This window comes from Carettochelys insculpta, chromosome 1 (genome assembly GCF_033958435.1).
Source record: "Carettochelys insculpta isolate YL-2023 chromosome 1, ASM3395843v1, whole genome shotgun sequence".
NCBI classification, from domain to species: domain Eukaryota; kingdom Metazoa; phylum Chordata; order Testudines; family Carettochelyidae; genus Carettochelys; species Carettochelys insculpta.
Genome location: NC_134137.1, coordinates 234,268,256 through 234,286,272, shown reverse-complemented (window position 1 = coordinate 234,286,272; position 18,017 = coordinate 234,268,256). Strand labels below are relative to the sequence as shown.

The following is an 18,017-nucleotide window of genomic DNA, read 5'->3' as shown; positions in this document are numbered from 1 at the left end:
CCCTACTCACACATTCTGATGTGCCCAGGGTATCTGTTCTGGAAGAGCTAATTTCTTCCCCTATTTCTCTGTTTTATCACAAAGTAAGGATGCTGCTGTGATTCAGTTTCAGGTTTGCAATTTTCCTCTAGCTCCTCTGGGCTCATTGCCGTCTTCCCTAAGAGCTCCCCACCCCACCCCATCTCCCCCAAGCAGGTTAGCTCAGGGGTTTCCTAGCTCTTCAGTTTAGGCTTTCCTTTGCAATTCCCATTCATAACAAGGTCCTTTAAACTTTGTTTATCAATCAACCCATAAAGAATCTTAAGCATTTGATGGGAAATTAAGATTTAGCAAGGGGTCTGATATTCATTTTCAGCTGATTGGCTACGTCTACACGTGAAGCCTACATCGAAGTAGCCTATTCTGATGTGGCGACATCGAAATAGGCTATTTCGATGAATAACGTCTACACGTCCTCCAGGGTTGGCAACGTCGATGTTCAACATCGACGTTGCGCAGCAACACATCGAAATAGACGCTGCGAGGGAACGTCTACACGCCACAGTAGCACACATCGAAATAAGGGTGCCAGGCACAGCTGCAGACAGGGTCACAGGGCGGACTCAACAGCAAGCCGCTCCCTTAAAGGGCCCCTCCCAGACACACTTGCACTAAACAGCACAAGATCCACAGAGCCGACAATGAGTTGCAGACCCTGTGCCTGCAGCATGAATCCCCCGCTGCAGCAGCAGCAGCCAGAAGCCCTGGGCTAAAGGCTGCTGCACACGGTGACCATAGAGCCCCGCACAGGCTGGAGAGACAGCGTCTCTCAACCCCCCAGCTGATGGCCGCCATGGAGGACCCGGCAATTTCGATGTTGCGGGACGCGGATCGTCTACACGGTCCCTACTTCGACGTTGAAAGTCGAAGTAGGGCGCTATTCCTATCTCCTCATGAGGTTAGCGACTTCGACGTCTCGCCGCCTAACGTCGAAGTTAACTTCGAAATAGCGCCCGACGCGTGTAGACGTGACGGGCGCTATTTCGAAGTTGGTGCTGCTACTTCGAAGTAGCGTGCACGTGTAGACGCAGCCATTAGGTCTTTATTTTACACCCTGTAATATTGTAGAATATATCAAAGGGCCATTTTAATTGAGTGAATAGAAAACCTCGGTAACTCACTGCTTCAGTATAAAAGGGTTAAATGTTGTGACTGGATTTTAAAACAAATTGGATAGTTTTAGGGTTATCATAATGCTCACACTTATGTAACTGGAGCAGACTGGATTTCTGTAAGGCATGATTCTTAGGTTACTCCTGAAGACCAGGCAGAAATTTCAGGCAGTGAAGAATGTAGCTGCTGTCTCACATGATGTTGATTCTTCAATGGAATAAGTACACACAGTTCCTAAGGGCGCAAAAGACTGCACTCGGTTTCAGGCTCCACTCAAAGTGTTGGTGTTTGTCCAAAAGGATGATTGTGGGGTGGGTGATTTGTACAATACTGACTTTTTTGTGTGTGTGTGTGTGTGTTTTTAATCCCAGCATATGACAGAGTGAACTTGTGAGGTGACAGATCCTGCATGAATTCTTCTTGATTTTCAGGATCCTCACTGGCGGGCTCTGCTTTCTGAAATGTACTGCCTTGCTGACCTCACCAAGCGCCCCTCTCCACAGATGTTGCGTTAGTGTAACTGGAACAGAGTGGCCTTATATGACATCCTGTTTTCCAAATTTGTGGGTGTTTTAAATGCAGATTTTAGTTCAGTTGAATTTAGTACATTTTATATTATACACTTTTTTAAAATGTATGTTTTATCCACTGTATTTATTTATATTATTGCATGTGGGTAAAACATGGTAGGGGCTTTTTTCTGTATTGTACATGCACTTTGAACTTTGGTGAGGTATCATTTAAAATTGGAATAAAAATTGTATCTGTTACTTCCATGGCACCCTGTGTCTGAGGAACAGAAAACTCTTGTGTATTCTTGTTAACAGGGAAACCAGATGGGGTGCACCATGTAAGAGTCCTTGGTTCCACCTGCATTTGGGTGATAGCAGGGGAATTTTGATTCTGGATGTCAGATCCCATTTCCTTGAGCAGACAGAGCAGTGCTCCCCTTGGATTGGTCACCTCCCGCTCACCCCAGGATTCTTACTATGTGACAGAATCTACCTTGCAGTACATTTTACTTCTTGATATAGTGAACTTTAACTATGGGGTCCAAATTTTCTTTTCATTGACTTTTAGACAAACAAAACTGCAGGCTCAGAAAAGGAAGAGAAAGAGGCATAAACAAGGCTGAGTAGATGCATGGCTCGGCATTTGCAAGCATTGCCATGAATACATTTATCATTGTTGGTCATTGGTAACTACTATAATTTTGAAAATTCCACTTCCAGCAGACATGGGGATCACTAGGATTAGGGCATATCCATCATACTCATTATGTGGACAGCACAGAATTCCAGTTGTTATTGTGGTACATGGACAGTATACACATTTAAGACTTCAAACATCATCTCTCAACCCATACTGGAGCTCCCACTGCTGTCACAGAGAGCTGGTCAGGAACGGTTTGGTGAAAACAGTTTTTTTTTTTAATGTCAATATTGAAACTGCTGAAAATGGTGATCTTTCATTGGAAGGGATCTTGGGTCTAGGATGGGATTTCTGGTCAAAGCCATAGTATAGATAGTCGAGAAGGCTTGGTCCCCGAAAATAACCAACATAGGGCTGGTGGTGCAGGAGAGGAAGGTGATTCAAATCCTGTAGGGCATGGGAGCTCGAGGTTCAAATAGTCACTGAGATACAAGGCACAAGAGGACACACACACACATCCTGAGAAAAAATAAGTATCGTAAAAGAAAAGATTGATGTCGTTACACATATTGTAACACAGCAAAACCTCAATCTTTCACAATACACAAAAAGAAACAAAGAAGGCCCTCGTGTTTTGTATAAAATTCTGTATGAGGGTCTTGTGACATCTCCTTTCCTGAGATGCTCTCAGGATAACAGGCTTGCAGGGGTCAGATGAAAAGTACGATTCTCGCATCCAAAATCTATTTCCATCCCAAAGTCATGACTTACTTATGTGGTCTGACCACATAAAGACAGTTTCTGTTCAATAAATGCAGCTTTTACAGATTTTTTCCACCAGCTGCTGATGGCTGTGTCTGAGCTGAGCTCATGTTTATTCCCTCTACCTGTCTTACTTCCTGCTTTTTGGCATTTTCATTCTGAACAATATAATTCTACTGGAGAAATACGTTATTGTTCCCTTTTCTTACCAGCAGCAAACAAAATAAGTTTATATTTAATCAGTATTGCCACTATATTGTTTTTGTAACACAAGGTTAGTTCTCTTAAAACAAGTGCCTGCTCCGAAGAGCTCTGCTACTTGCGCATATTCAGAGTCCAGGCAGCTGCTCTGAGGGGCAAACATCAGTCTCTATGAATTTGTGCAGCTGTTTGCCTTGCAGAAGAGAAGGGAGCTGCTCCCTTTGTGCATCAGCGGAACTGCTGCTCCAAAAAGTTACTACTGTGAAGTGAAGCTCATGGGCTTGCACAGGCCTGCCCAAGTGTTTCAGTCTAACACAGAGGATCCCTTCATTAAGGATGAATCCATTCATTAAGATCATTCATGGATCCATTCATTAAGAAAACATTCCGTGGTACTGGGGTATTTTTCACCAAACTTTGTATCCTAGTTCCCGTGAAGCACACCAGTCTGCATCAGGCTGAACTTTTGGGGGAAGTCCTTTATTAGATCAGAAAAGTTCACTTTCCACTGACAGAGAGCCATGAGATGGCTTTCATTTAACTGAAACCCAGTCAGATTACTGTCAGCACTCAGACTGTGACAGCCACTGTCAAGCTGCCACGACACTTGTTTCATTTCCCAGTGACGTAAGTCACACAGGAAATCTGAATACCGCACATCCAGACTTCCAACACACGTTTTGGGTTTCATAGAAGGGTTGTTTGAGTCTCAGGGTAGTGTGGGGTGACACTGAATCATGACAAATAGGGGACCCCAGGGTCATGCAGCCTGTATCTCACAGGAGTCCCTTCTGCATCCCTGCATCTCACCCAAAATCTCTGGATTCTCTCAGCATTGCTGAGTGCTTGACCGCTTGCCTTGGGGAGCTCGTTCTGGGGTCTCAGTTGCTCTGGATGTCACAAAGCTTGCCCTAATGTTGTACGGTCAGGAGCAGGAGGAATTACTGCAGCCCAGCAAAGTGCAATGCCTTCTGGATCTCTCTAGGGCACTGTGTAAGAAACCTGAAAGGATTCCAAGCTTAGCTGGTTCATTCCCTTCTTCCTGTCCCCTTTCAAAACTTTACACCCCTAAGGGCTTGTCTACACCACCACCCTCCTTCGAAGGAAGGATGGTAATTAGGGTGTTGGGAATTTACTAATGAAGTGCTACAGTGCATATGCAGCACTTCATTAAGCAAATCCCCCCTCACCCCCGCCGGCGGCAACGTCGAAGTACCGGCATTGACACTGTCCCCTATGTGTCATCCCATAAGCCATCCCAATGTGGGCTTCAGCTCCACCTGTCCATGCCATCCTCCCACCTTGCCATCCCTATCGCCTTTCCCAATGACACAATAAAGACAAGTTTTTGTGGCAAAATAAATGAACTTTATTGACTACAATGGGATGGTCGAGGCAACTGGGGAGAGGGAGCGGGAGTGGAAGGAATGGAGGGGGTCGGAGGCAGGGTGGAAGGGGGATGGAAACCATGGAAGAGGGGGAGAGCTGCAGCAGAGGGGGCAGGAGGTGGGAAGGCTCAAGGCATGGGCTGCAAGTTGTGTCAGCCTCAGCATGTCCCACTGACATGGGTGTGGGGGGCTTGGCATCCCTGGAGGAAGAGGGGGTGTGGTGGGAGACGGAAAGTGAACGGGAGGAGGAGCAACGGTGTGTGAAGGTGTCAAGTGCTGGACCAGGATGTGGCGGCATGTTCTGGACTAGGGAGTGGCCCTGCGCCAACTGCACCTGCCGGCTCTCCCACCGGAGCCGCAGGTCTTCTTGGACCTAGCCTTGCACTGTGTGGTGCATGGCCCAGAGTGCCACCAGGTGCTGCTGCTGGTACTCCGTGGTATCCGGGGCTCTGGGAGGCTGTGCTGGGGGATGTGGACTGCCCTCCCCTCACAGCTGGTCTGGCTGGGGAGCCAGGTCATGTGCACTCCAGACAGTGGCCCCGAGGTCCCTACAAGTGGAGGCTGACATGATAGTGGGCGTGCCTGTGTGCCGCGTGAGGGACTGTTGGGCATGTATGTGTTCCGCTGTCCCCTGCCTCCTTCCTGAGGTGGCATGTGGAGGGAGGGTGTCCCACTGCAGAGTCAGGATCATGGTGAGCCTCTCCAGTTACTCTGTGCACAACGGGCCAAGGTTCCCTGTGGCAGCCTCTCAGGTCCGCGTGCCCAGGAGCAGCCTGGCACATGGGCCCTCCTGTACTGACTGCTCTGTGCTCTGTGGTCAGTGAGGGCCAGACGTGGAGCACCCAGTCCCTCACACAAGCTGCCCAGCCAGCCCCTCCGCCACTTGTATGGGGCACAGTGACGGCACTCACATGATCATCCCTCGTCTGCCTCAGACGACTTTGGAATGGCTCCACTGGCTGGCCTCAGGTCCCCTGGGTCTCCTGCGTACCCTGGCTGGCTACATCCAGGTCCTGCTCATCATCCCATTTCCCTCCTCCTCACCATCATCTCGATGATGATAGGTGTTTCCCAGCCAGAGTTGATGACCTGGGAGATGGGACTGTCCAGCTCATCATAGTAGGGGCACCTGATAAGCACTTCCTCAGACTGGCACCTGCCCACCTAGGCATAGGCCTGGCATGGTTCCTTGACTTTCATCTGTACCTATTCCTGGGTGTGGATGTGGCCCCTTCTGGCCAGGCCATTGGCCATGTGGCCATAGATGTCCATATTCCACTATCGGGTGTGGAGATCTTGGAGGTTGGTCTCATCCCTCCAGACCTCAATGAGGTCCTGGATCTCTGACCCCAACCAGGAAGATGCACACCTCTTTGTATGCCCAGGAAGGCTCCTGGAGTGCTTAGGCATGCTCCTGGGGAGCTGTGAAGGCCTGGTCGAACCCCTCCAGGTAGCTCATGCTGTGGTTCGAGGGTTCTGAGGAGCAGCAGCAGGGTGCCTCAGGCTGTGGGGCCTGCTCCAAAGCACAAAGCCTGTCTGCACAGTGTGTGCCTTTAAGGGTTTTGGGGTAAGAGGGGGGTATCATGGAGTTTCCCTGTGTGTGACAAAGTGGCCACCAGGGCATCCTGGGAAGGGCTGGAGACCCCTTATTTTGATTTAGCCCTTATTCCCTGTCTTAACTGTGCTTGCTGTGTAGTGTAGATGTCGCTAAAGTTATTTCAGCATCACTGTTATCTCGAAATAACTTGGCTATGTGGCCTCTGAGAGCAAGTGGGTGATGGGTCTGGCTACATCACCAAAGCAACCCTGTAAGAGTTCCCTTTACATGACTAGTTACAACATACATTTAGTTTGAAGTGAAGATGAGACCTAACCAGGATTTACTCTGGTCTTCAGTTTGTGCTCAAGCCTTGAACCTGTGCAAATTTTTAATCTGAATTGCTGACAGAGTTATAACTCCATCCACCCTAGAACCTGAAACTGGACTGTAACTGGTTGGGCAGCTAACTGACCTATAATGAGAGCTGGTAAAAACACCACAGTTATTGCAATGGCACCATGCCATTTTGCAACAGTTCACAATACCCAATCTTAAAATTGATTCTATCATAATTTTACTTTCTAAAGGGGCTCACACCCTCGTTGCCTTTGTGATGCCAAAGTAACCAACCTTCTATGGGAGATGGACCTTTTATCAAATTTCCTGGCTGATTATCAGATAGTATAATGAATGGAAGACAATATTAAACTCACTAAAATTTATTTAAAATACAACTCATATAAGAAAGCAAAATGTTTACCACAGAGCAGTTCTATCCCACAACATCTATCTTCACAGCATGGCTACGTCTACACGTGAAGCCAACATCGATATAGCTTATTTAGATGTAGCAACATCGAAATAGGCTATTTCGATGAATAACGTCTACACGTCCTCCAGGGCTGGCAACATCGATGTTCGACTTCGACGTTGCACGGCACCACATCGAAATAGGCGCTGCGAGGGTACGTCTACACGCCAAAGTAGCACACATCGAAATAAGGGTGCCAGGCACAGCTGCAGACAGGGTCACAGGGCGGACTCAACAGCAAGCCGCTCCCTTAAAGGGCCCCTCCCAGACACAGTTGCACTAAACAACACAAGATACACAGAGCCAACAACTGGTTGCAGACCCTGTGCCTGCAGCATGGATCCCCAGCTGCCGCAGCAGCAGCCAGAAGCCCTGGGTTAAGGGCTGCTGCCCACGGTGACCATACAGCCCCGCAGGGGCTGGAGAGAGAGCATCTCTCAACCCCTCAGCTGATGGCCACCATGGAGGACCTGGCAATTTCGACGTTGCGGGACGCGGATCGTCTACACGGTCCCTACTTCGACGTTGAACGTCGAAGTAGGGCGCTATTCTGATCCCCTCATGAGGTTAGCGACTTCGACGTCTCGCCGCCTAACGTCGAAGTTAGTGCCGCTACTTCGAAGTAGCGTGCACGTGTAGACACAGCTCATAACATACGGGGCCTGCAAGAATTTTTCCCTTCAAACTCTGCATACAGCAGTCAGAAGGGAAATGAAAAGCTTTAGCCTCTGAGATGAGCTTGTCTGGTGGTGGTGTTGGCAGTGACAGATGGCAGAACAAAGAGCAATGGTCTCAAGTTACAGAGCTGGTGGTTGAGGTTGGATAATAGGAAAAACTATTTCAGCAGGAGAGTGGTGAAGCACTGGAATGCCTTACCTAGAGAGGTGGTGGAATCTCCATCACCAGAAGGGTAGTGAAGCACTGGAATGGGTTACGTAGAGAGGTGATAAAATCTCCATCCTTAGAGGTAAATAAGTCCCAGCTTGACAAAGTCCTGGCTGGGAGGATTTAGTTAGGGTTGATCCTGCTTTGGGCAGGGGGCTGCAACTGATGACTTCCTGAGGTCCCTTACAGCCCACCTTGCTGGGCCAGAAGCTCACATTTCCTCCCAAGAAAGGCACAGACTTGGGATAGCAGACCCTCACCACCACACACCCAGCAGAGCAACACCACATGCTGAACCAACTCATCTCTGGTAGACTCAACTATGGAGCCTTGACAGCATCCAGGAGCACCATCCTCAAAAAGGACCAAATCCCCAAATAAATCTGTCTTATTCTTTATAAAAGTTTTGTACAAAAGTTCATAAAATTCACTGTCTCTATCAATTAAAGAGAGGTATGAAAATCTGTGGTTCCCCTCTCACCTCAAGCCAAAGCTAGTTGTTATCTGGTCCAGGTCTAATAGCTCCTTGCATCCTTAGAGTTCTTTATTTTCAGGTTTCCTCATGTATATTGACTTAAGGTGGGAGGCCATTTCAAAGGACAGGTGAAGATTATATTATTTCCTTAAACAGAACTTCCTGTGTTTTCCTCCATATTCCCATGGAAAAATACCAGATTAAAGATGGATTCCAGCACCAGATGGCATGGTCACATGACCTTGTTCTTGCTGTAAACCTAAACTGTGGCTGATCCTACAAAGACATTTACAGATTGTGACCCTGAGCACTGGTGTGTTGAGCTCTTAAGCAACACTTATGGCTCTCATTATAAAATGCAGATACACTTCATATTTCCACCTTCACATACAAGAATGACACTACTACTACTACTACTACTTAACCCCTGCACTCCTCATGGAGCACAGGTCATCTACAAGTCTTCCGCACTTCACTCTGTCTTGGTGCAAAACTTCTAGCTGGCCCCAGGAGTACCCCAGTTGTTGTCCTTCAATCTCAGTAGATCATCTCCAGGTTATCTGAGATCTTCCTCTTTTGCGTTTTCCTTGCAGGTTCCATGTGAGAGCTTGACGGACTATACTGGATGAGGGTTTTTTGAATGCGTGGCCTCGCCATCCCCACTTTCTTCTCTTGATTTCAATGTCAGTTGGTTCTTGTCCTTCGCTGTTCCAAAGCTCCTCATCTGTGACCAACTCTTGCCATTTGATGTGAAGGAGGTACCTCAGGCATCTGTTTATTAATGTCTGTAGCTTGTGGTTTAACAACTTTTTAGTACGCCAGGTCTCACATTCATACAAGAGCACACACTTCACATTTGTGTTGAAGGACCGGGAGAGCTATACCAGCTGGAGCTACAGCTCCTGGAAGACTCAAAGGGTAGAGACCAGACAAATTTGGATCACTTCTCCACGAGGTAAAAGGGATTGGCTTAGGGTTAACAACTCTATCCATAAAAAACAAAAGTTAAAGAAACTTCCACAAAGAAACCTACAAGAATGATGCATGCACCTAAATAGAATATACCCATTCCAGGGATCGTAGGCTCTTGAACGATAGGTTATGTGATCTGTTTTGCATAAAGTGTATTCAAGTTATGCATATTCATATTCAAAAACATATTTCCATAAAAATATGGGGACATAGTGTTACTCACCTCCACATTTTTAACAGTTTAGCTCCTCTTCCTCTATTTTATCAATGGATTTTTGGTCCTGGTCCCATCAGTATCATACACAGTGGGACATCACTGAATGCTGGATTCTAAGCAAACAAGCTCACCCTGAAAGGATCTACTTCACTCTGTTACCTTTCACTTTGCCTTCATGGGCCTCCCATTTCCTGGGCTGCGTCAGGGTCCCAAACTTCAGATCTGCATAGGTCACTTTAGCTTTTTTTTGGCAAGGTTCTGAGAGAAATCTAAGTTATTGCTCTGCATAGAGAGGGAGAAAGAGACATACAGAGGTTTAGTTCTGAGTGTGATCATTTGAATGGTCAGAGTCACTAGAAATGAGAGAGTGACTCATCTACAAATCGGCAGGACAATGGCTCATGCCAGAGTTTTCTAAAACAAATTCTGGGGCTCTTGGAGACTTGGCTTTATACAGTGTATGAGTTTTTTAAATAGATTCATTGACTGTGGAGCAACACAGCAGCTGGCTCTGCGCTCTGCCATCTCCCGGCTGGGTCGCTCTGCTTCTCTATGGCGGCAGGGAGAGGAGCAACCCACCCCAGACCAACTCCACTTCCCTGGGGGATGTGGGCTTGGGCGAGTGGAGCAGGGGAAAGGACCAGGTTGCTCCATTTCCTGCTGTGACAGTGAAGCAGAGCGACCCAACTAGGACACAGGTGGGGAGCAGAGCAGCCAGCTGGGTTACTCTCTTTCTCATGACTCCTGCCACCATGGTGAGTATGGGGGTGACACCTGCTGTCACTGCACACCAGGCCCTTTGGTAATCCCCTGAGCTCACATCACACAAGGGAGGAGATCTCAAGGAAGGAGTGCAATGGGGGCAGAAAAGGGGCAGGAAGAGGTGGGGTGGGGCCAAGCAGGGGTGGGGGCTTTGGGAAAGTGTTGGAGAGGAGGTGTAGTGGGGACAGAACAGCGTGGGAAGAGGTGGTGTATGGGTGTGGGCTGGGGGTGATAGTAGAGGTGACGTAGGCTCTTCACCCCACAGAAACTGCCCTGACTATCTGAACAGCCTGAGAAAATCATCACTGGTTTGGAAGTTACTAACAGTTCATGCTTTTCTGGGGCCGGTAAGCTATACCAGCACCTCAGCAGCCCCAACCACCGGAACCTGACTGAGTGGAAGGGGGACCCCACCAGCCCCACAGCTGAAAGCCAGCTGGGGCGCAGAGCCCTGCTGGCGGCCCCAGCCATGGTAACCCTGGCAGGGGTGGGGGAGGGAGCAAGGTGCCAGCTAAGTACCAGCTCCTCTTTTTTATTTATTTATTTATTTTATTTTTACAAAAAAAAAAAAAAAAAGCATTGTTCTTAACTTTCCTTTGGTGGGAATGTGTGTATTATGTTCACGAACCCATTGGTTCTGCTCTTTGCCTCTAATAGCCATGACAAGGGCTAATGATTCACTGGCCTAATGTGGATGCAATGTGATTGCAACATGGAGTAACAAGTTCCACTAATCTCTGTGCTTCTCACTTCTTCAAATGCATATCCATGTGCCAGTGCTGGATGGTTGCAGGGCAGAAATAATAATGCATTACTGAGGAGCAATTTTTCTGTTTCAGTTACTGAAAAGAGTGAGTTGGAGAGAGAGACGCTAATTACATGGATGAAAGCAATTCATAGATACCCGTGAGCATGAATGTAATAGAAATCTAACGTGGTTATACAACAGGGAAAACAGCAGGTCATTAAAAAAAGTCTATTAAATAAAATAGCTGGAGGGAGAACTATAGTGTGTGTAGGAGGAAAAGCAACAACATATTTTCTACTATTGTAAAGGGGTAGTGGGGCACTGGTAGAGCTGTGTGGGGAGCCCAGGGCTGGAATAGCAGGGGGGCTGCAGGGCAGGGCTGAGGGGCACTGGCAGAGCTGTGTGGGGAGCCCAGGGCTGGAATAGCAGAGGGGCTGCAGGGCAGGGCTGAGGGGCACTGGCAGAGCTGTGTGGGGAGCCCAGTGCTGGAATAGCAGAAGGGCTGCAGGGCAGGACTGAGGGGCAGTGGCAGAGCTGAGAGGGGAGCCCAGGGCTGGAATAGCAGAGGGGCTGCAGGGCAGGGCTGAGGGGCACTGGCAGAGCTGTGAGGGGAGCCCAGGGCTGGAATAGCAGAGGGGCTGCAGGGCAGGGCTGAGGGGCACTGGCAGAGCTGTGAGGGTGAGCCCAGGGCTGGGATAGCAGAGGGGCTGCAGGGCACGACTGAGGGGCACTGGCAGAGCTGTGAGGGGAACTTGGGACTTAAATGGCAGTATTTTCTGCAGGTCAAGAGTCTCTGCTGTGGTAGAGATGGAATAGAAGGGGGCTAGCATAACAACAGCAGAGAATTCTGCATATGATGACTGAGGTGATCATCAGAGCAGAAGGGAAGGCACCAGCTGAGTAGAAGGCAGCGCTGCATACCAAGAGTGAGACTGTGTGAAGTTTTAAGGTATACCATAATGCACCCAGGTGCCTGGGGCAGATAGGGAAGAGGCTCTCGGCCCCAGGAAGGGGCAGGACTAGAACTTTGCCCCTCCCAGGCAACCCTTCATCGTTACCTGGCCTGCACCACCTAGGGCTCCACAGCAGTCATTTAAAGGACCCTGGTTAGTTGCCCCTCCCCCCATCAGCAGTCCTCAGTATACCACCTTGCTGCTGGCCAGGCCAGTGATCAAATCATCACAATTTAAAGCAGCAGGAACTCCCAGGTGCTGCTAATGTGGCGGCATATGTGGCCCTCCTGGATCCCCGGGCCCTTTTAAGATGTCCAGGCCCCTAAGCAATTGCTTCTTTTGTCTGCCCTGTTCTGCCCACTGTGACCCTGGGCTTCTGGTTAGACTCAGAAGGTCAGAATAGCAAATGTGTAACAAGGGGAGGGTCACGGAAGGGGAATCACAGCAGAAGTAAAGCAGGTTAACAAATGACCTTCAAACTGCACCGTACTCACTGGGCAAGGGGGCGGGGAGAGAAGTAGCTGGAAATGAAGGAGGTCAGAGCAGCTTTCCCTCCACAGAAGAGAGTTCTCCATTCTCAGTTCTCTTTGGAACCTGGGTACATTTTTCTCATTGATTCCCTGAGATAGCTCAGTTGGAGATAGCAAAGCTTAGTGACTGGCATCCTCAGCTCTTGTTCTGGGGACTGGATGGTGTTTGATTTCCCTTTTGAAAAGGGAGAAGGAGAGTAGCAGAGAAAGACGGACATGGGCACAGACAGATAGACGGACAAAGAGACAAAAAGGCAGACACTAAACCAGTGTGCAGGATAAGGAAAGACAAACCCAGAGGAGTGCAAAAAACAGTAGCAGGGAAAGGGACTCATCCTGCCAAGGGAGTTTCTCTGTTCTTCATCGCAGTGTGAGGACTGGCAAAGATGAACTGAAATTAGGAAGGAAGCACCAGCTCTGGGCTACGTGAGACAGCAGAACCAGCGCTATTTCCTCATGAGGATCTGCAGCCTGCTCATTACCCTCTCTGCTTTGGCAAGTCTCTTGTGGGTGAGTCACATCACAGGTTCCTCTTTGGCAGAGTTTGGCCTTTGTAGGGCAACGTATTACATCAGAAAGTTCAAGGGGATTTGAGCCAGGCATTAATCTGCCATAAGAATTTCCTGATATTTAAAAGCATTGAGGAAGTAAAGGGGAGTCCATGTGGGACTGAGGAGAATTCAAAGCTGGAAAGAAGTTAATAAGATGTAGAGCAGGTGAGGGTGAGTTCACTGCAGCAGGAGAATGAGGGGGTAACAAAATCTAAAGTGAGGAATGATAGCAAATAGAGTTACCAGAGTTCCCATCAAACAGTGTGGAATTCAGATTTGTAATGGGCTCAGCAAATAATAGAATATTGATGGGTCTACGTTTTTAAATATACAGGGGAATTCAGACCTGTAGAGGGAAGAGTGAATTTAGATTTATAATGTAGGCAGGAGAAGGTAAAATAAATTGCATGTTTGCCTGGAGGAGAAGAGGATGCAGATCAGTGACAGTGTGGGTGAGAAGGACAAAAGAGCATAGCTAAGGTGAGTGCACAAGGTAGGGGCTTAGGATTGGTATTGGAGCAGATGAGAGAGATGTTGAACACAGGACATCAAAGAGACAGAATGAGGACAATTCACTTTGAGTGCCTTTGCTCTCCTTGTAGTTTCCCCAAGTGAGATGTGAAGAGGGCTGTGTGAATGCTGAACAGTGAGTATATGCATGCATTCATTTCAGGAGAGGTTGAGGGAGGAGTGACAAACATGAGCAGAATCACAGATAATGGCCTTGTCTCTCACAGTAGCATTGGCAAACTGTGAGCAAGTATTGTCTGGGTCAGATTCTTTGTTTCTTAGATCTGAGTTACTCTGAACACATAACTGATTTGATATCTTTGACCTGTCTTTGTGCTTGCAAATTGTCTGCCTTTTATTTTTCCAGGGGCATTTGTTGTTTGAAAACTGTTGCCAAGAAATTTCTGGGGTTAATTTTTGGTCTATCGTTGATTTGCAAATATTTCATTGTAAGGACTCAATGCTCAGAATTCAAGCTGTCCTGCATATTGTTCCCTCAAGGAAAGAGTGCAAAATTTACTAAGTTTCTGGTGCAAGTAGTAAACATAAGGAATTTGAATGGGGTTTCTTTGAATATATTGTAAAGTTTGATGTGAACATTCTTACCAGAAACTCTTTGCATAACTATCAATAGAAAGCGAATGCAAAAGAAGTGTGAAAGCAGCCACAGAAAATTTGATCTTTTTTTTTGAAGAAAACTTTTTGTGATTTGTTTGATGAACTGATTATATGTAAAAATATAGAGCGCACTCAATTCCAGAAAGAGGCTGACATATTGAGAGAGAAGTTCAAAGAATAACAAAAATAATGGTGTTGGAAGGGGTGATTTCTGAGAAGAGTTGCGACAGTAGACAAGATTGGATTGAAAAGGGAGTTTTTCCATCCTAAATTTCTATGATGTTATGTTGTTAACTCTTTGCACCCTCTTTTCCTCAGCTGCTCGAGCACTGATTGGGTCCATATCTGGTACATCTGGTAAGTTTACACTTACATCTTATGGAAATATAAGTTGCTGTCATTTAAATTAATAAGCATTTGATAGAATTAAATCTATTTCTCATAAGTGCCAAAAGTCAAACAGCTCCTCCCTTCTTCTTTCCCTCTAGAGTTATAAAGGATGTATTGTAGTTTCCCATCCCTGCTAGATGCCATTAGCATTAGGCAGCACAATGTCTTTGAAAAAATGTAAATATATCTCTTTCTTCTACTCAGTCGTGCATTTTTATTAAATGCATTAGTTATGAGAAATTTAAGTATGACACAATTTCACAGCAAAGATGGCAACTGAGTGGTTGGTATTTTTTTAAGGCCTGTCTCTTTAAATGTGAGTAAAATTAGTGTGATCACTTCTTAGACTCCATTCAGTGTGTGTAAATAAAGAGCTATGACAGCACCTCTCTTCCCTCTCCCTCTACAGGCTGGTGGTAGCGATTGTTGGGTTGCTGCTTCTGTGCGCCCTGGTCTCAGCCTGTGTGAGGTGCTGCTGTAACAGGCAGGCAGCGGAGGAGTTGGGATCTCATCCCTGTGAGGTCACAGTCATCGCGTTTGATCATGACAGCACCCTTCAGAGCACAATCACTTGTGAGTGTGACCTTACAGAAGCCAAAAGTAGTTGTAGAGGAGGCTGAGTCCTGATTTACACCAGCTAAGGAGCAGTGCCCAAAAACCTAGACCCCATAACATACTTCAGAATGACAAATTCTCGTGCCCTAAAAGTTTCAGGGATCAAGACTGATTTTAGCTGCCTCAGGATCACCATGTCATTTGCTGAGGTAGTAGGGGAAGGCTCTTAATAGGTAGTGTATGGGCCCAGTTGCCTGATGCTGAAGAATGGGGATATCTGTGAGCTGCCATTGTGGAAGAGCTGGAGATCTGTCTGGAAGATCCAGCTAGCTGGGCAGTAGGGAATGAGGAAGGGGCAGCTTCTTTTGACAGGATAAGGACACGCCTTTGTGGGAGGCATGGTTAGAGGATTGGACTGGTGAGAAGGGTGACCTTGGAGCAGGAAGGCGAATGGCATGTAGCTGGGAAAACCATTGCACAGCAAGTATATTTGTGCTCTGTCTGGCTGATGTCTGGCATTTGATGGTCTCAGGTTTAGCTAAACCTTTCCCAATCTTCTCCCTTTCAGCTCTGCATTCCATGTTCGGTCCTGCTGCCAGGAGGATACTGGCTGTGGCACACTCCCACAGTGCAATGCTAGGAGCACCTCCCCCTTGTGGACTGGAGACCCCTCCAGTTTATGAGGAAGCCCTACACATGACCAGGTTCTCAGTAGCTCGGACTGGGCAGAGAGTCCCAGACCTGGCTCCAGTCCTAGAGGAAAAGCAAGAGGCATCAGCTGTGAAAGATGACTCTCAACAAGATCTCCCCTGATCTGAATGCTGCCAAGTTCCTTCTTCTTTTATTTTTTTAAACATTGACAATCATACAGAGTGCTAATGTTCAAGAGGGTGATCCCAAACCTGTTCCAAGTCGGCTCAGGAATATGGTTCAGGTTATTCTGAACACGGAAAGAAAATAACTCAATTTCTCAAAATTTTATGATCCATAATGTTTTCATGGATCTCTCTTTATACCTCTCAGGAGTCTACTATTGTTAATTATCAGAGAGGTAGCTGAGTGAGTCTGGATCTTCAAAAACATTAGCACATTAGCAACCGACAACGGGCCACATCCTCCCTGACTGAACTGACTTGATTTCTCCTCTCTTGATGTTCACAACTCCACATTAACTGCCGATAGTGGGCCTCATCCACCCTGACTGAATAGCCCTTGTCAGTTCTGGCCCTCCCCTTTACTGAGACTCCCTCTTTAAATCTTCCTGTGAACCCCCACCCCCACCCGCACTCATACATCTGATGAAGCGGGTCTTTGCCCACGAAAGCTGAAGCTCCAAAATTCTGTTAGGCTATAAAGTGCCGCAGGACTTCTTGTTATAGTTAATTAGTTATTATCATTCATTATTATTATTTATTACTTTTATTATACACACCAATAAGATGCCCTTCATCACAGTATCTAGTATCATAGTTAGTGCCTGTGGCAGGGTTATTTTGTCAGCCGGCTCTTATAGCTGGTGTTTGTGCCCTGGAGGAAGATGCTGATTCCTGAAGGCTCATTGCCGCAGGTATGGCTCAGTCACTTGGCTGTAAAGGAGCAGGAATGGTTATTCTGTTAGTGGAGACAGGCGTAGTACATAGAGATCTAATGGAAGAATACATAAGAACAATGAAGATTAGGGAAAGAGCATGAGGAGGAGTTTGTGTTGTGATATTAAGTACCTTAATAATAAAGAGTTTAACCTTAAAAAGTGTGTTTATATTTTGAAGCACGGTGGGAACGACATCTGCTTTTATATATAGTACATAATTTACTGCTTTATCTAGGCCCATACCCTGTAATAATATAACACTAAAGCTACATGTAGCGCTTTATAGACCATGCAGAAGAAGACAAAGGCCCAGTCCAGAAAAGTGTGTATTTGACCTAAAAAATGTTATGTGTGCAAAAACAGATCACATATTAGAAGGGGGACAAACACTTTGCTTGTAAAATAAAGCGCAGTTAATATTTATCTATGTACAGGTTGAACCCCTCTATTTCAGTACCTTCAGGAGCTGACTGGTGCCCAATCAGAGAACTTGCCAGACAACAGGAGGTCAATATTGTCTAGCAGCTTCACCAACACTTCCGCTGCTTACCAGGCTCATAGAAGACATTTGGGGTTAATTAGAGCAGGGGTGTCCAAACCAACACTTAGCAATTGCCACAGCCCCCACCACCACCCTAGCCAGGGGCCGCCTCCCTGAGCCAGGCACCCTCACCATCCCTCGCCCCACACACACTACTGGTGACTCACTGAAGCCATGCCACAGAAGCCGCCCTGCCACCCCGAGCGGCCCTGCCCTGGCACAAACCTCCCAGAGCCGTGCCGCCACACCACGCTAAGATGCCCCGGGCTGCCCCAAGCCACGCCACCCCAAGCTGCCCCAGCCACGCAAGACGTGCCAAGCCCCACCACCCCAAACTGCACCAAGCTGCACCACCCCCGCCACCATGAGCCGCAGGAGGAGCCGCCTCCACCGCTGACACCACACGCTTGTCCCACCAAGTGGTGGGGTTTATGCACAGAGGGGCAGAGGGTGATCCACGTGTGCAGCTGTAATGAGCCGCTTTGCCATGCCACGCTGTCCAGTTCTCCACATATGGTGAACAGACAGCATACTGGACACCACAGAATTAGGGCATTTAGGGATATCTAACAACACAGAATACTGACCATCAGGATGGGTGGCTATAAACAAACTTTATGGGATCACAGAAAACTTGGCCACACCCATGATAAGTGGACATCTGGCTAACTAAAATTATGCCAGACCAGAGATGTTCAACCTGTATTATTATT

The 18,017-nt window shown here is 47.3% G+C and overlaps 2 protein-coding genes across 2 annotated transcripts in view; both read left to right on the top strand.

Moving 5' to 3' along the window:
* The window catches only part of LOC142007097 (C-type lectin domain family 12 member B-like), a 34,731-nt gene extending 25,653 nt beyond the window's left edge, over window positions 1-9,078 (top strand). Inside the window, exon 7 of the mRNA XM_074983632.1 lies at window positions 8,960-9,078. Within this exon, the coding sequence (XP_074839733.1) occupies window positions 8,960-8,978 (19 nt within the window). The 3' untranslated portion in view covers window positions 8,979-9,078. The remainder of the gene's footprint in view (window positions 1-8,959) is intronic.
* A 3,434-nt stretch (window positions 9,079-12,512) lies between these two features.
* Window positions 12,513-16,922, top strand: TMEM52B (transmembrane protein 52B). Its single transcript, XM_075002247.1, has 5 exons — window positions 12,513-13,058; window positions 13,702-13,745; window positions 14,546-14,584; window positions 15,027-15,190; window positions 15,741-16,922. The coding sequence occupies exons 1-5, from the start codon at window positions 13,005-13,007 to the stop codon at window positions 15,983-15,985; spliced, it is 546 nt and encodes a 181-aa protein (XP_074858348.1). The 5' UTR covers window positions 12,513-13,004; the 3' UTR covers window positions 15,986-16,922.
* The last annotated feature ends 1,095 nt before the right edge of the window (window positions 16,923-18,017 follow it).